Here is a 26,457-nt window from a genome sequence, read left to right on the forward strand (position 1 = left end):
ACGAGTCTATCAGCATGGCACATCTTGACTTGGCAATATTTGCCCACTCTTCCTTGCAAAAACACTCCAAATCTGTCAGATTGTGAGGGCATCTCCTGTGCACAGCCCTCTTCAGATCACTCCACAGATGTTTGATCGGATTCAGGTCTGGGCTCTGGCTGGGACATTCCAAAACTTTAATCTTCTTCTGATGAAGCCATTCCTTTGGTGATTTGGATTTATGCTTTGGGTCGTTGTCATGCTGAAAGATGAAGTTCCTCTTCATGTTCAGCTTTCTAGCAGAAGCCTGAAGGTTTTGTGCCAATATTGACTGGTATTTGGAACTGTTCATAATTCCCTCTACCTTGACTAAGGCCCCAGTTCCAGCTGAAGAAAAACAGCCCCAAAGCATGATGCTGCCACCACCATGCTTCACTGTGGGTATGGTGTTCTATTGGTGATCTGCAGTGTTGTTTTTGTGCCAAACATATCTTTTGGAATTATGGCCAAAAAGTTCAACTTTGATTTTATCAGACCATTACACATTTTCCCACATGCTTTTGGAAGACTTCAGATGTGTTTTTGCTAAATTTAGCCGGGCTTGGATGTTTTTCTTTGTAAGAAAAGGCTTCCGTCCTGCCACTCTACCCCATAGCCCAGACATATGAAGAATACGGGAGATTGTTGTCACATGTACCACACAGCCAGTACTTGCCAGATATTCCTGCAGCTCCTTTGATGTTACTGTAGGCCTCTTGGCAACCTCCCAGATCAATTTTCTTCTTATCTTTTCATCAATTTAAGAGCTACGTCCAATTCTTGGTAATGTCACTGTTGCGTCATATTTTCTCCACTTGATGATGACTGTCTTCACTGTGTTCCATGGTATATCTAATGCATTGGAAGTTCTTTTGTACCCTTCCCCTGACTGATACCTTTTAACAATGAGATCCCTCTGATGCTTTGGAAGCTCTCTGCGGACCATGCTGTAGGATGCCACTAAGAAAATATCAGGAAAAACCTAGTAGAACAGCTGAACTTTATTTGGGGTTAATCAGAGGCACTTTAAATGATGGCAGGCGTGTACTGACTCCTATTTAACATGATTTTGAATGTGATTGCTTAATTCTGAACACAGCTACATCCCCAGTTATAAGAGGGTGTGCACACTTATGCAACCACATTATTTTAGTTTTTTATGTTTACTTCCCCCCTAAAATATTTCAGTTTGTTTTTCAATTGAGTTGTACAGTTTATAGGTTACATTAAAGGTGGAAACATTTCTGAAATTATTTATCTTTGTCTCATTTTTTTACATCACAGAAACCTGACATTTTATCAGAGGTGTGTAGACTTTTTATATCCACTGTATGTGTGCATATACCAACACAGAGAACGCTACACACTATGACGTGACACACACCACATATAGTATATCCAGACACACAGCAGCAAAGACACATGGCACACAGGAAAAAAACTGTCACATTGTAAATGTTGGCATAAGAAACCAACAGACAGATGCTCCAACCCTCCCCCGGCCAAAATCAAACAAAAATAGAATTTAGCTAGAGCTCCACATTAACTCTTTAATAAAGAAACATTACATTACACATAATGAAGTAAAATAAAGAGAAGACTTTTTCTTACCAGGAAGACGACGTTGGTGTTCTGATAGAGGGCTCGTGCCACGCATATCCTCTGCCTCTGTCCCCCACTTAGATTAATCCCCTAGAAAATAAAAGACATGCAGACGTGAACATACAACAGACTACAATTCCTTCCTCACTTATAACATGTGTTACATGATCATGTAACTGCTCAGGATCTTTGCTGTGTATCTCCTACTTACTACATCAGCGCTGAGCAAACTGTTGGCGCTATATAAATACTGTATAATAATAATATAATAATACATCAGCAATGCTGAGCAGGGACACATAAGCAGTGCAAGCAACAAAGCCAGTGCAGCTACATGGAGCGATTTGCGTACATTAGACCATTGTGGGTTGAAATTTGATTGGTTGCTTTGCTTATCGCACTGTTACACTGAAATCCCCGAAAGCGACATTCTAAAATGGTATATCTAATGATAGAATTGAATTTGTCTATATTTTGCCCTCTCTGCCCACCTAACCCATCAGCATGCTAATGACATTTAAAATAAAACCTTTCCTTTTTCATTACATATTTTATTTTATACCCGGTGGTGTCACCACTGGACCTCTGTGCATCTTTATGCAAAGCAGACAGATCATGACTGGTGGGAGGAGACAGCACACTGCCTCAGTACTCCTCTTAGGAGCCCTCAGCTTTGATGCAAGCAGGAAGGAGTTGCAAATATCAAATTGCCTTGATAAGTTGATGTAAGTCTAAAGGAGTGGGTGTTCCTAGCCAAGGAAGGCCATAAGAAGCTAATGACAACAAGAACTGAAACCCAGTGAATGAAAAGGGCAGGTCAAGAACAGTCAGGCTGGGGAGGAAAGAGCTAGAAGAGAGAGCAAGCAATTCTTGTACATGAGAGGAGACTGTACAACTCTGCAAGACTAAAGGGAAGGCTGGAGCTCTGATCTAAAAAATACATAAACCCAACATTTCATATTCCTGATATGTGCCTGCTGTACCACGTACTTGTATGTAAAAGTATCTTGTTCTCTTTGTATTGCTTTCGTTGTGTGAAATCCCTGGTGTTCCTGTGTCAAGGCCCTACCTTTTCCCCGAGGTTTTGTTACTCCATGTGTTGGCATCCATCTTGGATTTCTGCCGAGCATGGTGGGAAGCTTTTATGCCTTCAGGTCTTTGAGGTCCATCCCCCAGAGGGGTGTGGCTGAGTACATATAAGCCTGTGATCCGCACATGCTCTTTGCACTTGTGTCTTGTGTCTTTGTCTTGCTACAGCTCTGTGTATATGCTCGTGACTCTTCTGGTATTCTGACTCGGCTTGTGACTAAGACCATTCTCTGTGTTTTCCTTCGATCTGACCTTCCGTTGCTGAACCCGGCCCGTGACCTGTGATTCTCTGTCTACTGTTCTGTACTGTTTTGTCCCGTTGTTGTCGACTCGGCTTGCCTGACTACGCTATTGTCATTCTCACCAGCTACACGCCATTGGCGGCGGCCATTACCGCAGCCGAGGTGTCTCGGGGGCCGCGACCTGGTTCCTGGCTGCGTCAAGTCCATCCCCACCATCAGGGGCCCTGGTGAAGGGCAGCCTGGGACTTAGACTCCGCGCCCTGAGGGACTTCGGTCTGTTGGTGGTGGTTGTCGTCAGCTAGTGCCTTACCCTGCCACTAGGCCTACCTGTCCGTTCCACAGCCCTGCCCTGACATCCTGCCAGTCCCTCTGTTTTCCTATTAAAAACTGACCACACTAGGCATGAGAGCACAGCATAGTCAGTGCCTTCTCTCCTCCAATGATCAGACTTCTGCTGACATGCCCCCCCCCCTCTTCTGCATAGCTATTCACTGGGAAGACCAGTGTTCTGCTGTTTCTCCTCCCCAGCTCTCTGAATTCCTTAAGCTGAGAATAAAGGGAATGTGATTACTTATAAAAAAGGGTTTAAAAGGTATTTATAATATTTATATAATTGTAATATGTTTATATGTATACACATAAGTTTTGCCTTTCATTTCTGTTTTAAACTGATTTTTACAAGGTGAGGGTTTACATACACTTTAACTTCAATTATGTATACAAGAGATGATAACAAAGCACAGGTAAACCTGCTGAAACAATTCAAATTTTCATCATGTGGATCATTGTCTTTGAGATTGTGGTGCTCACCCTTGTACAGATAAATGGTATAAAAAATGTTTTTATTGCTGATCAGGTGGAAACAATGAGCAGATCTGAAATGTGAACATTTTGTGTGAGTGGGCAGCAAACAAACAGTCCGTGTATGGAGTGAATTGTCTGCTTAGAGAATGTCTGTGTCCTGTCCTCCCTGGTTTTATTCAGGGGTTGGTTCACTATTGCTTTACTGCAGCTCTGATTAATGGTTTTGCTGTTAGCGTCAAAACAATTTGTAGACGCCATCAGCGGCCTCTGGCCAGGAATGCAAACAGCAGGCATATTTTTAGCTGCAGTGCACAGATATCACTTTAAGTGTATTTATGAGACAGTATTTCAGGGTCTGGTAAAATTGTCACAACATCTAATAAACATTTATAGAAAAATTCACTTTTTTTCACAAGTTACCAGCCATCCCTCCATGGTTATATGCCACATTTATGTTTATAGGTTACGTCAAATGCTTACAAACTTTGCAATAATTAATCAAGTATAGTCATACTAATTCAAACTTTTTTATGTTTTCGTAAAAAAAAACTTTGAGGCTAGCTATTATAGATCTGGGGGATTTGAGAAAAAATTGTCGTATCAAGACCAGTAAAATATAGAGTGTGTGTGGGGTGCTCAGACAGCCACAGACAAGAGATGACGTTGCTTGGCTGATAACAGTCACCTGCAAAATTCTGTTGTTGGAGTACAGAAAAGGACACAGGCTCCTTTAATCACAGACCCTGGGTTTTATGCTGCCACCTTTAGGTGTTTGGACACTGGCAAGTAGAAATGTGCAACAGACCATATAACCCATCCCACTCCCAGCAATCCTCACGTCATGTACCAAGCCATAGGAGAAACTGCCAGGACAGAGAAGGAGGTATGTGTCCTGCACTGTACTCCTAGGAAAGGATTTTTACAGGAATGTGAAACTTCTTTATTTCCTAATCGTATTGTACAGGACATGGCCACATAGACACTGGATTATCCCTAGGCAATATAACAGAGGTTTGGGCAACACAGCAACAATGCGAACAAATGCAAAAATGAAAGGAATCAGGTCCTGAAGTCAAAGCCCAAGAAGTACCAATTGAACAAACTGTGTAAGCCTTACCAGGAAAGAAAGGAAATTTGCCTTTCAAGGTGTAAACCTTAGAGAAAACCTGCCTAATCCACCTAAAAACAAGAAGCAGGGCATCCCTTGTGAGAGTCCACTTGCAGGACAAATATATCATCAGAAATAAGCAGTGGCTAAGTGGTATACCCACACTGCTCTCACCGTATCCAAATAGTGGAGAGAAATCTCTTGGGCTGTCTCAGAGTGTAACAAGAAGATGGCAAGATGATACCCTTATTTAGGTTGACTTCCTAGCCTTTAGAAGCATAGGAATAATAGAATCAAAGAGACCCCCAGGTCTTGGGCTGCAACAACCAAGCAGTCAAAATGAGGGACCATAAATCAGGATAGTAAACTAGCCCTTGAGACATCAGGTCGGGTCGGTCAGGAAGTACCCACTGGGAGTCTCCCAGAAGTCGGAGAATGTCCAAGTTCTCCTGCGCAACTTTGGTACCACCAAGACCACCAGAATACCCTTCACTTTGATTCTACAAAGCAGCCGAAGATGAATCCATACCAGACAGAAGGCACAAATCAGACGAACATGATTCCACAGGGTCAATAGAGTGTTCAGTGTGAAGGCCAGATCCCTGGCCCTGGCTACAAACTTGTCCCCCTTGTTGTGGAAGAAAGATACCATGAGATCCACATTTAGCTTCCCCCAATGGTGAAAATTGTCCTGGGACACTTCAGAGTAAAGAGACCGTTCTTCTGCATCCAGGGGCTGATGACTGAGGTCTTCCTATGAATTGTCTACTCCAGGAAATGGAACCAGAGATGTAGTCTTTTGTTCCAAGCCAAAATTAAGTCCACTTCTTGAAGGCCCATGTGACTCCTGGAGCTTCCCCAATGTAGGCCACTGCCATGGTGTTGTCCTGCTGAATTCTTGTTGGTTTTCTCTATAGCCACTTGGTACACTGCTGAGGGGATAGGCTAATGGCCCTTGATTCCAGAATATTGATGGGAAGTCTGAACTCCCTTGAGTCCCTTGAACTGTCTCCATCATTAGGAACTCCCTCTAGCCCAACAGGCTGGCATACAGGTTAAAGGAAGAAAGGACTTCACTGATTCCAGCTCTGGGTTGGACAGGCAGCAGGCACATGGCCAGTCCAGAGACTGAGCAAGCTTATCCCATGTATTCAGCACATTGAGCTTCAAAGGCCTGGAGTGAAATTCGGCAAACGTTACTGTACCGATGGAGATCACCATCAGTGGATATCATGCAACAGCATACTGAGCTTTTTTGAGCATAAGGTCTGAAAATGAGCACTAAGGATTAACACCCTTTCCCAGTAAAAAAAAACAACATGGCCTGGGCCATGTCCATAATTGGGTCCAGGTACTCCAAGATCTGAAGTGTTTGCATTGTTCACTGGGCAGAGAGGGCCTGGGTGGAGTGCTCCTTCAAGAGGAGATCATCCAGATACCCAAAAATTTGGATTTCCTATGAGCGCCACAGCAGAAGAACTGGGACCAAAACCTTGGTGAACATCTAAAAAGCCATGGACAGAAGAGCCACAAACTGGAAGTGCTGATCACCTACCACGAATCACAGAAACCACTGATGCAGAGAAAAAAGAGACATAAATATGCATCCTTGACGATCATGGATGCCACAATTTTCCATGTAGTAGTGAAGCAATGACAGATTCCATCATACATTTTTGGACCCACAGCAAGATATTGCAAACCTTCAAATACAAAATTTGGCGAACTCCACGCTGGATTTTGGAACTGTAATCAGGAAGGTGTAAATCCCATGAAACCATTCCTTAAAAAAAACCAGAACAATAACTCCCAAGGAGTGAACCTGCTGCAAGGCAACAAGAATATTTAATCAAATATCCCCCTACTTGTAGAATTAGGGGTGCCCACTCATTGTGAATTACTCAAGCAACCCTGATTTACCTTATCATGGACCTGTGCACAGTGTGTATTGGCCTAACCCTTTGTCCCATTTCTCTTGTGCCTAACATCCACCATATGGTTGAGGGTATCCCCTCACAACTTCTGCTGTGGAACAGAAAGGGTGCAGCTGTTTATAGCTACCTGGTAACAGTACATGTGGTGATCAGGGCCTCAGGACAGAGCAGGGTTGTGCCTGAAGCAGCAGAGTGCCTTGTCCTGTAGCAGAGCATGTGCTGAAGATGGCACCTGGGCTGAGGATAACTTTCTTTACAGGCAGGATTATGCACATAGAAAGGGCTACTGTCTGCCCAAATATGAAACAGAAGATGCAACATAATTGCAACAGCATCATTTAAAGTGACACATTGATCTTAGCTTCACACTGCCCACCCCTTTGCACTATGGAAGCAGGAGTCTAGGGACTACTCCAAGGAATGGGGGTTCTGGATTGTTTGAGGAAGGGGGGTTCCCTACAAGGAAGAGGCAAAGCCCCAGATTCACAACTCCAGGGCTCAAGGCACCTTCTCAGGAGAGTACCAAAATGTGGAAACAGCCTGCATCACTCGCTCCTCCATGGAGGGGGTCTTCAGGGACTGGGTCACACTGGTGATTGTTACTGCCGTTGACCTGTAGAACTCACAGGGGAAAAAAAACAACACCTTGCTGTACTTGTACACCAAAAGTGAGTGCCAGCACAGGGTCCAGTAATAAAGACAACTTTACAGGCTGGCACAAGGGTCTTTGTGTTGTAGGGTCTACATATAGTCCATGATGCTGCTGTCATAGGGCACCAAACTGGAAGCTGCAGGGGGCAGTAGCAGTGGCCGTAGGTGCAAAAAAATATCAGAAGAGTGTCTCCACTTCCACACGAGAACACACACCACAATGTCAGCCTTAAAAACAGCTCAGGTTCCTGTACATTTCATATGCATAAGCTCATGGAGAGAGCTGGAGTCTGATAGCAATGCTAGGTAAAAGGTAAGGGATCTGGGACATCCAGATAAACCCAGCAAAATGCCAACGCATTCCAGCCTAAGCCTTAGCCATAGCTAGCCATTTGGCTGAAGTTTGTTAACGTTCTACTGGGTTTGTTTGGATGTCTCAGATTGCTTATGTTGTGAAGGATTGTTATTAGACTCCAGCTCTCTCTTTGAATGTATTCTTACAGAGTAGCTGTAGATGCACTTGGGTTGGGAAAGCAAGTTCTCAGTGCAAAGATAAGCAAGAAATCTTCTTAGTTTTCTAGGTAGAATTAGGAATCATAAACCAGAGGCCCATTCATCATCTAAGGGCCATAGCAAAAAACTAAGGATTGCTGAGAATTGGAGGGGTTACAATTTTGTTTGCAAGTACAAATAAGAAATGATTGCACATCTGTGGCACACTGCGACCTCTGAGGACACCAAGGGCCAACTGATCTCAAAGAAAAGCCAATCATAGAGATTTGCAACTGAACTTCAGCAACAATAAGAAGGAATCAGAGCCTGTATTTGTAATGAGCAAAGATGGATTCCATCATGGTTAAAACATAACACACACTCAAATATACATGATTACAGGTTTCCTTTAAATACACTTTTAACAAGAATTGTTATGTTACCCTTTCCCCAATTTCTGTCTGATCCCCAAATGGAAGCAGGTCAATGTCCAGCTGGAGGGAGCAGGCATCAGTTACGGCTTTATACCTGTAAGAGAGAAAAATGTCAAACACACAGCTGTGGTTGAACTACAATATTGTGTCCAAAACTATCTAGGGATTCTGGAAGTCCTACTTCATCATGCTGCAAGACACATGGCCTTATCCATATAATACACACCCAGGGATTGCTAACAAAAAACACTGAAATCCATGCAGTTGATGTACCAAAGGAATATAGACTGTTCACTATGCAACTCTGCAAGAGAATTTGCACCAGAACTTAGTAAATGAGACGAAGCTCCGCTATGCAAAGAACAATCACATACAAAGAAAATAAAAGAACAACATTTTTGCTTGCACATGAATGGATGATAGAAGTCAGTAAAGCAACCCCATATATGGCCTCCATGACTAGACTACGATAAAAATAACCTACCAAATCCTAACTTGCAGACACACTTTCTGCAGACTTTTTTTTTTAATTTTACTAATCGTTTTCTCCACCTTAAAGCTTAAGTTTAATCTGCTTATGTATTTTCTCCCCTGGTTCCTCCCCCCACCCTACTCATCAACAGTAAAACCTTTCTTTTTATATTACAACTGTGCCAGATTTTGTGTGCTCCAGTTTTAGTAAATCCCCTCCCCCCCTCCCATGTGTTTCAGTGTAAGGGTGTGGGAGGTCTATAAATGTGTCGGTACCTTTGCTTGTTGAAGGGACTCCCAAATGTGATGTTCTCCTCCACTGTGGCATTGAGCAGCCAGGGCTTCTGTCCAGCGTAGGCCACAGAGTTTCTGTTCTTACTGGAAAGGAAGAGTGAAGAGATCAGAGATCAGAGCCAGCTGGGCCGCAGAGTCTGGAGAATATTGTCACCTGGTGGGTAGTGTACTGGCACAATGAGTAAAAATAGGACTTGCTGACAAGTACAGGAAAAGGCACATATGTTTGGCATTTCTACCCAAAAAAGGGAACTGGTTTGGAGATTTCAGAAGAGACATCAGAGAATAAATTGAGTGTACACCAACTATCCATGGGGAAGTCGATCTGCTTGTATTGTACAATACATGTATGATTTTTGGGGCCCTACGATTATGCATAGGGGCCCCAGGCTCATCTGGGTCAAGGAGCAACATGTCTGCCTACTCTCCTACCAACTACAGGAGGGGCAGGTGTGAAACTGTCTCCAGAGCCTCAGGTCAGGCCTTATCTACACTTCCCATGTGCACATTCTACAGAGAATAAGGGAGTGAGATCCTTCTTCAAGGATTTTGTGGCTGCCTGTGTCTTTCCCGAAACGTTACACCCTTCATTTCCTTCATTGTCATTGGAACAGGAAGTGATGGCAACATCTTTTCATCACAATTATAACCTGACAGGGGTCCTCATCCTTCTCAAAGCTAAACATAAATGGTCAACGCCCCAATTTATATAGTGGCAGGAAAAATTATTTGAATCCCTTGGAATTAACTGGTTTTCTACAGTAATTGCCATAAAATATGATCTGATCCTCATTCAGGTCATAAGAATAGACAAACGACGTGCTTAAGCATTAACTGGACTCCAGGTGTGCAACCTACTGACTCCCAATTAGCAATTGTTGAAGTAATTAGGCTCTGGGTTCACTTATCTTTTCCTCCAGCACTGTAAATGTTTATTGGATGTGATCAATAAGGGCAAGAAATTAGAAATGTTTGTGTGTTGTCAGCTTAAGCACATTGTGTTTGTCTATTGTTGTGACTTAGATAAGACTGAGATCACATTTTACGGCAAATTACGGCAGAAAACCAGTTAATTCCAAGAGGTTCACATACTTTTTCTTGCCACTGTAACTAACTTTTTTCCACCCTACACATAAAATAAGAAATAATGTTTTGTTTGGAGTTTCATTTTAAACATTCCTTCTGCAGCTATCTGAAAGAAGCCCCTTCTAGTCCATATTCCCCTTTGGTTTTATTGAATTCTGAAAAATCCACCTCAAATTGTACCTGTCTAGCCAGTCTTCAGCTATAGATAAAGTCCCATCTCCGTAGACTAGTGATATAAGATTGTAAAAAAAGAAAGCAAAGAACTTCGAGGGCCAAAGGGATAAAAGCACAATATACATCGTTTGCCCATTTGTTGCTCACATATTGTGACAATTGCCCATCTGTTGCCCACATATTATAAGAATAGCCTGTTTGTTGCCCTTGTAGTTTAATGATTGCCACTTTCCTGAACTCAAGATCTTGAGTCAAAGCTTTGAGAAGAGAATCACATATATTCAATCAATTAACAATACAATGACAATAAAATAAAATATTTTAGCCTCCAGAAACATCACATAAGAGAATATGATTTAGACCAGCCTTTCTCAACCAGGGTTCTGTGGAACTGTACAATTCCTCCAGAGCTTGCTAGAAGTTCCTTGAACAATGATCAATTTATGACTCACAGATATGTAACCAATGACAGAAATGATCTTTTTAGCTATCTGTAAGGGGGGATTCTTCCCAAAGACCACAATATAAGGGGCAATTCCCAGTGATCACACTAATGTACCATGAGCTGTAGATATAGTAATGATTAGCAGGGGTTCCCTGAGACTAAAACTTTATTTCAAGAGTTCTTTTGTGTTGAAAAGGTTGAGAAAAGCTGATTTAGACTGAACATTAGAAAATGAAATGGAAAGCACCACAAGCTAAAAATAAATGATAACAGTCCTAGAAGGTGTTACAGGGATCTGCTGATAAACAGATTAATGTCTGTCTCCCAAATGTTTATCATTCATTCCTGTAAATGATTAGACACTCAAGAAACATCGCTGTTAGAAAAACTGTTCTGCTACAGGAATCCTGAGCTGAGAGAAATACATAGGATGCCATTGCATTCTTCTTTCTGTCCAACTTGAATTTGCATGCTCCAATATTTGGTTGAAAATAGATGCTATATTTTAAAAGCACATGATGCCAATTCTTTTACACACATAATCATAAAATCATCAAGTATAGTGAAAAAATTGTGAAGTACATAAACATACAGTGTGAAAAAGTTCCAGTGTATGAAAAAATTCCTTTTGAAAGGTATATCTTCATATTAATCTATATTCTTTTGTTTCTCCCTCCATCTCAAACTAAAACTCACTCTTTGATTTTTTTACCTTTCTGGTATGGCAAGGCAAAAACACTTACACAACATAGATCCCTGTGGCAAACGTCTCCAAATAGTCATATTTGACTTTTAATGGCAGATCCCCCATGCACAGGGTGGGTAATTCCATGCTTCCACTAGCAAACTAGGCACCTGCCTAGGGCACACTGCCACCTAGGGGTGCCTGGGCGCAGCACAGGCCTGCATTCTGTGTGGGACGCTGGTGCGTCATGAATGATTCTTCAGCTGAGAAGAGTGGCGGCAGAGGGGAGGAAGAAAGGAAAGAGGAAGATGCCAGGTGTCTGGGGCCAGTGTAGCAGCTGAGCTGCTTTCAGTGTTCCTCTCAGACTCAGTCCCTTACTGCAAGCTGGCTAGCAGCTGCTGATCACTGCGGAGTTCTAGCCCTTCTCTTCCCATTCATCAGAAGAGTTGCAGTTGCACCTGCAGAGGAAGGTAATGTCTAACTCTGATGTCTTGTGTCTGTGTGAGTGTGACCCAGCCAGTCAGACATCCATCACATGTGCAATGTGTCAGTGAGTGATGACATCATCTTGACCCCACAGCCTGCTCTTCTAGTGCCTGCTGGGCTTGCTGATCTGTGTCAGTGTTGGTGGTGGTGTGTTGGGTTGGATCTGTCACTGTGTGGGATCGCTCAATTCAGCTGTCTACTGTCACAGCCTTTTATCTCTCCCATTGCCTGGGGAATTCCAGCCAGGGATCTGTCAGAGTGTGGATCCATCATCCTCCACTCATTGCAGCTGTCACCCTGCCACTGCCAGCCACAGATACAGTCCGTCCGTGACACTGATTTTATGTTTAATATTGGTGCTGGTGGCATCCTATGGCACTTATTTTTGCAAATTAAAAGAAATTTAGCAGTTTCATGTTTTGTTGATTTAATATTTTCTACTGTTTTTAAAACTGTTTATGTTTATTTTTTTTTTTTGGAGGGGGGGCACAAGTAGCTGGTCTTACCTAGGGCGCAAAATAGTCTAGCACGGCTCTGCCCATGCATATGACTGGAGTCAAACAAGCAAATTGTACATTGTGTAAAATTCTTATTTAGTAGACATGTGCAGTTTGTTTTGTTCCAGACTGAAATTCAGATGACTTTTCTGTTATTTGGAGATTCGGATGCATCCAAATTACAATAGTATCAAATTTAAGCAAATCTGAAATAACAAAACAAAATTTGGCCGAAATTCAAATCTATCTGAATTTGAAAACACATTTGAAAACAAATTCAAATTCAAAGACCAATTTGAAAACCAATTTGAATTTCAAAACAAGAATTTAATAAAATAGAACAGAAAATAAAGAAAGAGAAAAAAATAGAATAGAAAATAAAATATAAAATAATAGAGGGGAAAAAAGAATAGAACAGAATACAGTAGAAAATAATAGTAGAGTAAAACAGAACAAAACAGAATAGAAAATAAAGGAATGGAAAAGAATAGAATCCATTAGAATAGAATAAAAAATATTAGAATAGAAAATTGAAGAATAGAATAGAATAGAAAAGAAAAGATTAGAATAGAAAATCAAAGTATAGAATAGAAAATAATAGAATTGAATAGAATAGAAAATATTAGAATAGAAAATCAAAGAATAGATTAGAAAATAACAGAATAAAACAGAGCAAAATAGAACATAAAATAAAGCGATAGAATAGAATCAATTAGAATAGACTAGAATAGAAACGATTAGAATAGAGAATCAAAGAATAGAATAGTATAGAAAAACAATAGAATAGAATAAAATAGAAATAATATAACTGCCTTCAGAAATTCGAATTTTGAAAAGAATAAATTTGAATTCAAACAGAATATATTAGAAAAGAATATAAAATAATATAAAAGAATAGAATAGAAAAGACTAAAATACTTTACAAAAAAATTGTGAGCTGTGCTATGGTGACGTGAGTAGTGATCAACAAAGGCAGTGTGAAAATTTAACTGAAAAATAAATTTCCAATATGGTCATGCTATTCTTCACATAGCCCACATAAACACATATGGATTGTGGATTATGGATTGTAACGTTAGAATTATTATCAAATCCGTAATTATTTTTTAATCTGTTAGAATTGTTTTCAAATCCGTTAAAATTATTTCTAAATCTGTTCAAATTTCAAATTTGAGCGAATTCAAATAAACAAAACGTATTCTGAAAAACAAATTAAACGATATTAACTAATCGAACAAAACAAAATTAGTCAAATAATGAAACAAAACGAAACAAATTTTTTTCATTTTGCATATGTCTATTATTTAGTAATCTAAAAAATATATATATATATCTATACACAGACATTTCATATATCACTTAAATCAACCATTACCTATAGCAGCTTAGCATCACCTATAGTACTGCAATATAAAGTATCTTGACACACATTAGACTTAAAGTGGTTACACATCTCTGATATGAAAGATGAACAAAGCATATGCTTCTATAGTACGCACTGGCCTCAATGCAAACCACTCAGGTGTCCGTTTATGACACACAGAATAGCTGAGATTCAGAGGATCACAGCTATTTTCTGGTCATTCACAGTTTATGACACCCAGGAGAATATGTTCAGCCCTTCTCTGGAGATCTGTGTTCTCCCTCCAGATTCTCCAGCCCAGAGCTGGAGAATCGGAGGGACCGCAAACTAAGCAGCGATAATTTACCTCTGCTTAGTAAACTGATCTTTTACTGTAATCTTGCGAGATTATAGTAAAATCAGCCGTTTTCCAGAGTTTGTAGACCTTTCTCCAGCGTTTGTAGACCGTTCTCCCTTCGTTCGGAGAACTGCTTCATAAACTGCATTCACAGGAGAACTGTGTTCTCCGAGAATGCCGGAGAACTGAGCAGCGATCTATTACCGCTGGTTCATAAACGGACAACTCAGTGTGATTTTGTCCTGCTGTCTCTTCCCTCCACTATCTGCATCACTCATGAGTCATCACCCCCCATCCCGCCCCCCAATCGCCCCCCACCTCTAGCAGCTATCTGACAGCCTAAGCTGTATACAGTATATTTCCTTATGATTCCACGTAGAGTGGGCGTGTCCATTCCCTCCATTTAGATTTCACTGAACTCTGTGCTCTAGCTCTACAATGTGTGTGACAGCAATACACCCCCTGTGCTCTACTGCTGAGATCTGTGCCTTTGATCTGTATGTTGTAGGAGGATGTAGAGAAGAGAAGGCTGCAGATAAACAGGTATAGCTTATGTTGGAAGATTAGTTTCATCTCTGTGTGTCACCTGAGGCTAGTCACTTCACTAGGTATTTGTAAGGTTTTACAACCCCTTTAAATGTATAGTGTGTATAACAGCACACTATAGGATTTTACACTATATGCAGTCTGCTTTTCGGATTCCAATCAGGATGCAGAGGGAGTCTGCAATTAAATGTGCCCATTAGAAAAATTTGCCACAGGGATAAATACATTTATTTTGCCTTTTCATAACAGACAGGTTTAAAAAATGGTGAGTGAGTTTTCAGTTTTGAGTGGAGGGTGAAACACATGGAGAACACATGATATGAAGTTGGCCTTTTACACAGGGAAAAAAGAAACAAAGGTTCATTTTTGTCTATGGAAGGAGTGTAGGGTGTGATACTCCTCTTCATTTTTTTTTACGTTATTTATTTATTTTTATTTTTTTTGTGTGAAAAAGGGAAGTTACACTTTAAACTATATTAAAAAAGGAAAAACACAAAATCACAAAATAAAATACCTTGGAAGCCATTTAAAGTCAATTGCACCCTTAAAGTATATATCAGGGCAAAACAAATACCATACTCTATACATGTCGTCAGTACACGTACATTTACCCTGTTTAATCCCTGCCTGGTCCCTAAGGCTGACCCTTCAGAGTCGATACTTTTTGTGTCACTGAGACTGAAGAAGGCAGCAAGTAAGACAAAAGAATGCTGTAGCTCAGAAAGTATTTCCTAGACAGCAATAGCTCCTCCATATGTCTCTCATTTCAGGTTTAGTCCAAGGCACAGGGGGCACACAAGGATTTACCTTCAAGATCGAAATAATAAAACACAAGAAGAAAAAAGTAAAAAATATATTACAATAAAAACCTCCAATGAACCTGAATAATGAGTGAAGAATTACAGGCTGATGACTAGTTAGAGAGATGGATAATGAGGCACACAACACACTTTGGTGGCACAATAACTTCCCACTGAGTCAGCAGTAATGAGACATTCTTTCACGTTAGAGATTCACAGCACAAATGACTCATCTAAAGTTGGCCATACATGATACAATCTGATTGTACAATCTGGTTTAGATTTTAGCCAGCCATAGAAGGGTCAAATCTCGGTTGGTTCAGCAGGGACCAGCAGAGATTCAAACCATCTATGGGCAGGCTGATTTTACCCAATTCAATTGGTGTATGACTTGGATACAACCAGCCTGTCAGGTTTTTCATGCGATTAAAGTGGCTATAGCCGCTAGCAATAATCGTGTTCTCCCGGCATGGTCAGCACGCCCCCCACCAGGAGAACACACTAGCTCCAAGGGAGGGATTTCCCCATCAACACTGGCTGTGTTGATGGGAGAATCGAATGCATCGTCTATGGCCAACTTCACCAAAGTAATGTAATATCTGCACAAACCGAAACAATTCTATTTATATTAAATCAGACAGGTCCTTGCATGACATAGTTGTGGGTAGATCTAAAAGAGATTGTACAACCAGATTGCATAGTGTATGTTCATCTAAAGAATGAAACAGATGTATCATGAAAAGCACACACAGCCATGGGCATACCTTCCGTCATCATCAGAGGAAGGGAAGCAGTCATCCGGGCTGCAAGTTACGACAGAAATGCTTTAGTAACAAATCAATGATTGTTTCTTCACACTTGGGCTAGGAAAGTGCACAATCTGCCCGTCGCTTGAAAGAGATTTGATTGGAACAACATTTTGGAAGCCTTTTTTTTCCTTACCTTGTTGCACATAAGCTTCCATAAGGCTCCATTCACACTTGTTCGACTTTAAAATAGTGTGATTTTCATTGTGACTTTCCAGTGTGACTTGATGCAACTTTGACACGACTTTGATACAACTGTGACGTGACTTTTATGCGACTTTGGATGAGTGTGACTTTGGTGCAATCTTTGCTTTGAACAAGGATGATTGTTTGTGCTGTACAAAGTTCCACACAAGTTGCATATATATTCATTTCATGCAACTTTGGGGGGTTTACATTGAAGTCTATGGTCCTTAAGTCGCATGAAAGTCAGACCACAGTAGTGCCGGAACTACTTTTAAGTTGCTGCAACTTGAAATCACACAGATATGAATGGTACTCATTGGGAAACATGGGGTGTGACTTTGGACCCCAAAGTCGCATGACAAGTCACACAAGTGTGATTGGGCTCTAACACAACACTTTGCAACACTATCACAACCGCACACCAAAATACCTTTTGAAAACGTTTCAGCCCAATCTGAATTAATTTACAAAGTTACAAGGTGTATGTAAAGGAAAGGTTTTTTTTTACGTTTTGCAGGGAGTGAGGATTACTTTGTCAAGTTTTTATTGCTAAATACTGAGTATCAGTTAAATATAAGAAGTTTCCGATACATTGTTTGTATCTTCCAGTCAGCAACCCTGATTCTTATTTTCAATCTTTTGTTATGATACATTTCCTTGTGTTGAACAGCCAATAATGTCATCTTGGAATCAGATTTTAAGCATTCACTACTGTGCCAGCAGATCTTTCATTATTTTTGCATGTGCCATTAGCTAGATACATAATGATTGAACTGTCTTAACAATCATGAATTACCTTTTCATATTCGTGCCTCTATATATACACAGTATGAATTACATTTAACAATGGATCATATTCTGTTATAATATATTCTGCAATCTTTCATGATTGTTCCAACAATTTCCAATTTTGCATTCATGTATCGACTACAGTCCTAACAAAGAGGGACTGTTGGTGCCCCCAGAAAACATTGGCTGTTCTGTGGCTCCTTGGTATGAGCAATTACTAATTGGATTTTGGACTCTCAGGGGTTGATCTGCTAATGGTAAATAAACTGTGCACTTTGCAAAGTGCAGTTGTACTCTGCAAGAGCAGTTGATCCAGAGCTTAGTAGATGAACAGATGCTTTGCTGACTTCCATCATCAATCATGTGCAAGCAAAAATGCAGTTTTTTTATTTTCCTTGCATGCGATTGGGTATTCTTTGCAAAGTGCACAGTCTGTTTGCCTTTAGTCGCTTCCCGTCCGCCCTATAGCAAAAATACTGGTACAGGGCAGCACATGTGCGCAAAATCACGTATATATACGTGATTTTGCATTTCCAGGTAGGAGGCACACCCAAGTAGTGCGTGCCCTACCCATGCCGCCATTTGCAGCCGTGGCTGTCATTCACTGGGTCCCAGCCAGTAATTACTCACCGGAGCCCAGTGATTTCAAAAGATCTCCGACGGGGGAGGAGGACTGTTTTGTTTACTAACAGCTCGGGCACACTGCTCTGGATGGCTGTGAACAGCACAGCCATCCAGAGCAGTGTGATTACAGTGAAGCACACTGACACGGCCCCATAGTAAAACATTTCCTGCACACAGTTAACCCTTTGATATTCCCTCATTTTAACCCCTTCCTGCCCAGTGCCATTAGTACAGTGTCAGTGCTTTGTTTTAGCACTGATCACTGTATTGGTGTCACTGGGGATGTCAGCGACACCAAGTCAGTTCCCCCCAGTGTCAGAATGTCCGCCGTAGTCCCACAGTCACACTATAAGTCACAGATCACTGCCATTACTAGTAAAAATAAAAAATAATATAAACATTCCAGTATACATACCGCTATTTGTAAACGTAATAACTTTCACGTAAACCAATTAATTTACACATATTAGGATTTTCTTTAGCAAAGACATGTAGCAGAATACATTTTTTTTATAGCGCAAAAAATAAAAAGCGGACAGGCGATCAAATACCACCGAAAGAATGCTCAATTCATGGGAAAAAAAAGGATGGAATTTTCATTTGGGTGCAGCGTTGCATGACCACACAATTGTCAGTTAAAGTAATGCAGCGCCGTAATGCAAAAAATGGCCTGCTCAGGAAGGGGAGTAAATCCTCAGGAGGTCAGGTGGTTAGTAACCCCTTAGTTCTTTAGCCTGGTGCTTTCATTATTCTGTTTGTGTGCCTACTGCTGAGCTTAGCCCTATTTGTCCTAATGACCATTTTTACTGAAACAGAAAATTAAGGCAAATCTAAAATTGTAGTTATTATTAGATAGAGAATAGAGAAAATCCTCTCATGGGGACACCTGTTCCAATTGCTTTGGAATGATTTCCTGTCATTGTATCTCTAGGACAGGAAGTGAAGGCAAGTCTCTCTAGCAGGACATAGGTGGCAAAGAAATAACCTTCCCTATGCTATCCACAACTAAAAAAAATATCTCTAAATACACTTTAATAATGTATATATTAGAAAGCTAAAATAGTTAAATCATTTAACAACAACTGAATATAACAAACTCTTTATAGCCCTATACATATTTAATTTCCATAACATCAGAGACCCTGATAGGGAGAATATCACTTCCCTACAAGGTGAGATCCACATTTTCATAAGAATAGTAGAGAACATCTTATCTTATCTGGTTCTGGCACTGGTGGTTGCAATCGCTTTGAGCACCCACCAAATATTTAAAAGTCAAGTACAGTGAAGAACGCAGTTCTGTCTGGACTGTTAATTGATCTAAGTAGCTACTGTAGGATCGCTAGGAAAATCAGGCAGCAGAAATATGTATAATAAAATAATTAATTATATGACTTCATTCTTCGACCTGTGATCTGCTGTAGCAGCCCTGATGATCTAGGGCACATCTCTGTAAGATATAAAGAAAGTTCACAACTGAATAAAACTATTACCTATGGACTTACTTATTCCAGCAGACTCTCCCCTCCAGCGCTTGCATCTCCCCGAGAATAGCTAGTAGAAGGGAGGACTTTCCACATCCGACCTGACCGACAACCATGGTGAGCTGACCTGAGGGGAGAGAGGTGATAATAACACATGGGGACTGCCATACACACAGATACCAGGATGATGGGTGTGGTTACAATGGAGGTCTCATTATTCTAGACCCCTCATGCCCAACCTGAAGCCCAAGGGCTATATGTGGCCCTTTGGTGCATATTCAGGGCCCTCAGGCCTGAGAAGCTCATGTAATCAATGTTCTACCTACTTAAAAGTGTACTCAGCACCACTGAAATAAAAAATATTCCGTAGAGTAGCTTCTGATCATTTTATTTATTTATTACAGGTAGTTATATAGCATGGTACATTTACGCAGCACTTTACATATATATTGCACATTCACATCAGTCCTTAATGCTCCAGGAGCATACAATCTAAGGTCCCTAACTTACATTCACACATACACACACTAGGGCCAATTTGTACAGGGGCCAATTAACCTACCAGCATGTCTTTGGAGTGTGGAAGGAAACGAGTACCCGGAGGAAACCCACACAGGCACAGGGCGAACATGCAAACCCCAGGCAGGAAGTGACGTGGTTTAATTGAAAAATAATCCCTGTCACTTTGCCCATTCAGGTACCCAGTGTTGGCCCCACAACCCTTCCTCCCTTGGTGAAGATATTTGGCAAACTCTAAAATTGGTCATTTGCTAGTAGAATTTTGTTTGAAATTTTTAATGTTAAGAACATTCATTTGATCCTCTAATCAATAAGGGGGTCAAATTATTATTATTATACAGGATTTATATAGCGTCAACATTTTGCTCAGCACTTTACAATATAACGGGAGACAATACAGTAACAATACAGTTCAATACAAGAGGGTTAGGAGGGCCCTGTTCCTTGGAGCTTACAATCTAAGAATGAGAGGCTGGTGGTACAAAAGGTAATAACTGTGGGGGATGGACTAGTAGGAGGAAAAGAAGATTCCATTATTAGCTGAGGGCGGGATAGGCTTCCCTGAAGAGGTTTTCAGAGATCGCCTAAAAGTGAGCAGAGTAGGCGATAGTCTGATAAATTGGGGTAGAGAGTTCCAGAGGATGGGGAGGCTCTGGAAAAGTCCCGGAGACGAGCATGTGAGGAGGAGACAAGGGAGCTAGAGAGCAGGAGGTCGTGCGAGGAGCGGAGATATTTGGAGACAAGATTGGTGATGTAATTTGGGGCGAGGTTATAAATGGCTTTATATATTATTGTTAATGTTTTGAATTTTATCCGTTGGGCAATGGGAAGCCAGTGGAGGGAACATTTGTTTTTGACCGCAGTGACAAGAAAATGCGAAGGAGCAGAATGTTTCTCGAACTAACAATTTTCTAACAATGTATGTGGTGTTCATTTGAGAAAGTCCATTCATTCTAAAAATCGAATTTTAAAAGCAAACGGAATTTTGAAGTACTTTTGTATGACATTTATCAAGCCATCAAATATACTAAGACTTTCCATACGAATGTTCCTACGAATGTTTGTTTGAAAATCTACTAATCTATGGCTAGTCGAAGTGTCATAAAGGGGTGACATAGCTGAGAGCAGGTTAGACAACATTTGGGTGGCAGCGCAAACATTTTCCTTTTCTGCAGCTTCTACTGAAGTAATCTGCTGCTGTCTCATTAATAACACTCGGGAGTATAACGTAACATAAAACGTCTCACCATATACAAACATTTCTGCTACGTAAACATTCATTTTTGCACAGGACACAATGTTGTAAAGAGACTGACACATTAATCTGGAATTTACAAACATTTATAGAGGGTTCATTACATCACGTATAGAATGAGACAAATATTTGATGAGGAAGATTAAATAAGAGGCTGTCTCTCATGTAATGCTACTATAACAGCATTCGTTTAAATCAAGTAAAGTGCAGCTTACAATGCCATATCGCATGTGGTGAACTATAGATGGACAGATATAGCCTGAGAATAAGAGATGGGAAATAGCACCAGGACCTGGTCACCGCCCAGCAAAGACAATGGTATATGCATGGTACCTTGATCCTTTGTGTCTCTAGAGCAGCCTTTCTCAACCAGGGTGCCCGGGCACCCTGGGGAGCCTTGAGGTTTCTTCAGGGGTGCCCTGGCAAAACGTCTAAAAATTGCTCAAAACTTGATACAAGCCAGCAGGTGGAACAAGCCCATCTTTTAGTTACACAAAGAGGTAGGTAAACGCAGCAAAACTGATGTTTTTAACCTATGTTTTCTTGCAGTCAGTTTCCAGTGGTCAGAAAAGTTTTTCAAATGTCCTGTGTACATGAGTCCTAAGAGAGCTTCTCCTGACCACCAGCACAAGGGGGTAAAGTTCCACTGACCACCAGCACAAATAGACAAAGTTCCACTGACCACCAGCACAAGTAGACAAAGTTCCACTGACCACCAGCACAAGTAGACAAAGTTCCACTGACCACCAGCACAAGGGGGCAAAGTTCCACTGACCACCAACACAAGGGGGCAAAGTTCCACTGACCACCAGCACCATGGGGAAAAGTTCCACTGACCACCAGCACAAGGGGGAAAGTTCCACTGACCACCAGCACAAGGGGGAAAGTTCCACTGACCACCAGCACAAGGGGGCAAAGTTCCACTGACCACCAGCACAAGGGGGAAAAGTTCCACTGGCCACCAGCACCATGGGGAAAAGTTCCACTGACCACCAGCACAAGGGGGCAAAGTTCCACTGACCACCAGCACAAGGGGGCAAAGTTCCACTGTCCACCAGCACCATGGGGAAAAGTTCCACTGACCACCAACACAAGGGGGCAAAGTTCCACTGACCACCAGCACAAGGGGGCAAAGTTCCACTGACCACCAGCACCATGGGGAAAAGTTCCACTGACCACCAGCACAAGGGGGAAAGTTCCACTGACCACCAGCACAAGGGGGAAAAGTTTAACTGACCACCAGCACAAGGGGGAAGAGTTCCACTGACCACCAGCACAAGGGGGAAGAGTTCCACTGACCACCAGCACAAGGTGGCAAAGTTCCATTGACCAGCAGCACACGGGGGAAAAGTTCCATTGACCACCAGCACAAGGGGGAAAAGTTCCATTGACTACCAGCACAAGGGAGCAAAGTTCTACTGACCACCAGCACAAGGGGGCAAAGTTCCACTGAGCACCAGCACAAGGGGGCAAAGTTCCACTAACCACCAGCACAAGGTGGCAAAGTTCCACTGACCACCAGCACAAGGGGGAAGAGTTCCACTGACCACCAGCACAAGGTGGCAAAGTTCCACTGACCACCAGCACAAGGGGGAAGAGTTTCACTGACCACCAGCACAGGAGGGAAGAGTTTCACTGACCACCAGCACAGGGGGGAAGAGTTTCACTGACCACCAGCACAAGCTAAAATCTTGTGTTAATAAAAATGAATGTATTAAAACTCACAGCAAGTCCAATATATACATCCTTGGCAGCGCACTGACCAGCCATGCGAAAGGTCAGACGAGCCACGGCTAATGAGTTGTGGCTTGTGACATCATCGCTTGGTGCCACTATGTGCGCTTTTATCCAATGCTCGGCTGCTGGGGTGACTTGGCTCACGTGTTGACAGAGAGGGCTCCGTGTGCCGTAGTGGCACCCGTGCCATAGGTTCGCCACCACTGCTCTACAGTGAAAAACGGTCAGTTCAAGGGGAGCTTTTTACAACCAGGTGTTCAAAAATCTTTCCAGGCACCTCATGGACGCTTCATAGACACACAGAGCTATAATAATACTACCACTCCTGTTCTGAGGGAGAAGGATTGTGGGTAGAGGAAGTGATTTAGGAGTAGAGAGTGATAGAAGTATAGGCAGAAGTCCAGTTCGATTTTTTTCATCATAGTGGTGGACACAATAGTCAATATGTTTCCCTGTTCCCCACAGCCAAGGCCAGCAACTTGAGCAAGCCCTCTAACAATAAATTCACTTTACAAGCCCAGATGATGGGGGATACTAGAAACTCCCGATACGCGTTGGATATTGTATCCATCACTCTGACAAAAAAATGAACTACGCATTTCACAATACTTCTGACCTCTCTTCCTCCTATTATACAGTCTGCTATTATTCTGAGGACCTTGTGTTAGAAAGTAAAGCACAAATTAGGAGAACTCCGCCAACACATCTCTATTTAAACTGTAAGTCTCTAACTCTTAATTTTTGGACTTCCCATCAATTTTGGTTCCAGTGACATCAGGACAAATAGATGGTGAGTCTCCTCAGTGGGGATACAGACAGCAATTAAATTCCAGCAATGGTTATCCAAAACTAAAATTGAAAGTTGGGTCTGGAGTTTAACTTTTAGCTGGGTTAGGATTGGAATTGGAAGATCATCATGAACTGTAGATCTACTATTGGAGCTCAAACACTATTGAGGACTCTCCCCTGTGACAGCAATGTGTGTCTGAGGGTCTAATCAGTAAGAACAGCACTGTCACATGGGAGGAAAAGGAGTAAATCACAGGTTCCCTCATACCCTGAAGTACTTGGAATTTTCCTTTACAGCCAGAGTTGTTCAGGAGATGGGGGATGTATGTGCTGCTGGTGACAGACTTTGTGCTTGATATTATCTTCTGTGTATATGAAACCCCATAACTCAGAGTATTCCCATACCTGTCGGAATCTGGATATCTATATTAGATAATGTAGCCAATCCTGTTCCCCAAGAAAAGTATCCACCAATCACCTATAAGAGAAAAACAACAAAAAGGAATTCCACATTGACTAAAACATCAGCAGAAGAAACTTTATGTTAGAAGAAGATAGAAGAAGACAGTAATATATCCACCCTATCCCATCCACCCTATAATTTTGCAAGAATGTGATGTGTATGGACATAGCTCTAAATGTTTATCTAACAATTAAAAATTAGCTATTAGGAACCTTGATTGCGGCTTCCTCACTGTCAGAGGGGCGAACTTGTCTCCGTGGGGTCTGTTCGTAACTGTCCAGCTGGTATCTCAGTGGCTGCTTCCGGTTTATGGCTCGGGAATGCTGGAGAAAACCGAAAGGGGCAAAAGAAAATGTTAGTAACAAACTGTGAATTCCCTGCTTTGGAGAGACTACAACTTCCAGCATGTTGGGAACAGTCACTTGTGCAGATCTTCATGTAAATTAATATTGTGTGAACTCACATTAAAATGAAACCAAGAGCAGCTCTTCCATACTCTATTTAAAGCTTAATAATACTTTTTGGCTTTAGACACTTTGAATAGTTTTTCTGATCTGTTATATACTCACCAGACGCTTTATTAGGTAGACCTATTCGATTGTTTGGTAACACAAATTGCTAATCAGCCAATCACATGACAGCAACTCAATGCATTTAAGGCAACTATACATGGTGAAGATGACTTGTTGAAGTTCAAAATGGGTATCAGAATGGGGGAGAAAGGGGATTTAAGTTACTTTGAACATGGCATGGTTGTTGGTGCCAGATGGTCTGGTCTGAGCATTTCAAAAACTGCTGATCTACTGGGATTTTCATGCACAACTATCTCTAGGGTTTACACAGAATGGTCCAAAAAAGAGAAAATATCTCTTGAGAGGCAGTTGTGTGGACAAAAATGCCTTGTTGATGTCAGAGGTCAGAGGAGAATGGGCAAACTGTTTCGAGATGATAGAAAGGCAACAGTAACTCATGCCAATATGTACCAAAATCTCTGAGGAAGGTTTCCAACACCTTGTTGAATCTATGCCACAAAGAATTAAGGCAGTTCAGAAAAAAGGGGGTCCAACCCGGTACTAGCAAGGTGTACCAAATAAAGTGGCCAGTGAGTGTATTTCTGATGTTCAGAGAGCACAGAATTCTAAACATTTGTGTCGCTATAGCCATTGTATATGTCATATCAAGATTCACATTGTATCATGTTGCATTATTAGGGTTATACTTGCAGAACCCTGTTGGTGGGACGTACAATTCCTGGGTGTTTCCTGCAGGCGTCGAACAAGCTGGGGGAATCGCCATTCCTCATACTGTCATCTCTGATTTCGTCGCTGGTGAAGAACTCATTTAACTTCTGAACACTTGAGATGGAAAGACAGATGAGAGAGAGATGAGAAATCTGATAAGGGCCGGGTGCAGGCTAAATTTAACTAAAACATAAACCTCAGAGTTCAAATTAAAAACACAGATAAGAAACCGATTACATTATATCATGCCAATCACAATTATCTTTGTGCATGAATAGAAACGTTTGTGTATTATAGACTTGGAGGGTTATCTGCTTCATAGTGCAGACATCAGTGATGATATACAAAGCCCAGCAGTAGTGATTAATGTTTATAATCCCAAAAAGAAAACTGCAATTTATTGCAGCTTTCCAATCCTTAAATGTATTGGCTGCATTTTCTAAAAATGTATTTTCACCTGGTGATGTTGACAGTAACACACTTCCTGCCCTTTGGTGACAACGCTCACTTATCATACTATATCTATGGGGGACAGCATTGTCACCCTAGGATGAATATGATCTCAGTTATGTAGAAGTGAATTGCTGATAACATTATCTGAGATTTCAGTTCAGCAGGTCTTTTACCGAGTGCCCTGGATTTTCTACTGTGTGCCCCAGGTTTTCTACTGAGCATTCCAGGTTTTCTAACGAGAGCCCAAATCTTCTATTGAGAATCCCAAGTCTACTTCTACTCAGTGCCCCAGGTCTTCCACTAAGTGTTCTGGGTTTTCTACTGAGAGCCCAAATCTACGACTGTACCTCAGGTCTTTTACTGAGAACCCAAGTCTTCTACTGAGAGTCCTGTGTTTTCTACTGAGTACCCTAAATCTTCTACTGAGTGCTCTGGATCTTCTACTGAGAGCTCCTGATCTTCTACTGAGTGCTCTGGATCTTCTAGGGAGAGCCCCTGGTCTTCTACTGAATTTACGGGTTTTCTAGTAAATGGTCTGGATCTTCTACTGAGA

General features: G+C 41.5%; 1 protein-coding gene across 6 annotated transcripts in view; it reads right to left on the reverse strand.

Moving 5' to 3' along the window:
* ABCC9 (ATP binding cassette subfamily C member 9) overlaps positions 1-26,457 on the reverse strand; it is a 125,202-nt gene that overhangs the window by 41,491 nt on the left and 57,254 nt on the right. For 4 of the 6 annotated variants that reach the window (XM_089689132.1, XM_089689131.1, XM_089689133.1 and 1 more), the window contains exons 14-21: positions 25,457-25,565; positions 24,423-24,533; positions 24,153-24,225; positions 19,469-19,574; positions 16,323-16,361; positions 9,122-9,223; positions 8,384-8,468; positions 1,630-1,710 (exon numbers count right to left, since the gene is read on the reverse strand). In XM_089689132.1, the coding sequence (XP_089545258.1) occupies positions 1,630-1,710; positions 8,384-8,468; positions 9,122-9,223; positions 16,323-16,361; positions 19,469-19,574; positions 24,153-24,225; positions 24,423-24,533; positions 25,457-25,565 (706 nt within the window). The remainder of the gene's footprint in view (positions 1-1,629; positions 1,711-8,383; positions 8,469-9,121; positions 9,224-16,322; positions 16,362-19,468; positions 19,575-24,152; positions 24,226-24,422; positions 24,534-25,456; positions 25,566-26,457) is intronic. The other 2 variants (XM_089689135.1, XM_089689134.1) reach the window with 1 other exon arrangement.

Source organism: Staurois parvus, unplaced genomic scaffold, assembly GCF_062004578.1.
Source record: "Staurois parvus isolate SC_StPar_1 unplaced genomic scaffold, SC_StPar_1.0 ptg000469l, whole genome shotgun sequence".
Taxonomy (NCBI): domain Eukaryota; kingdom Metazoa; phylum Chordata; class Amphibia; order Anura; family Ranidae; genus Staurois; species Staurois parvus.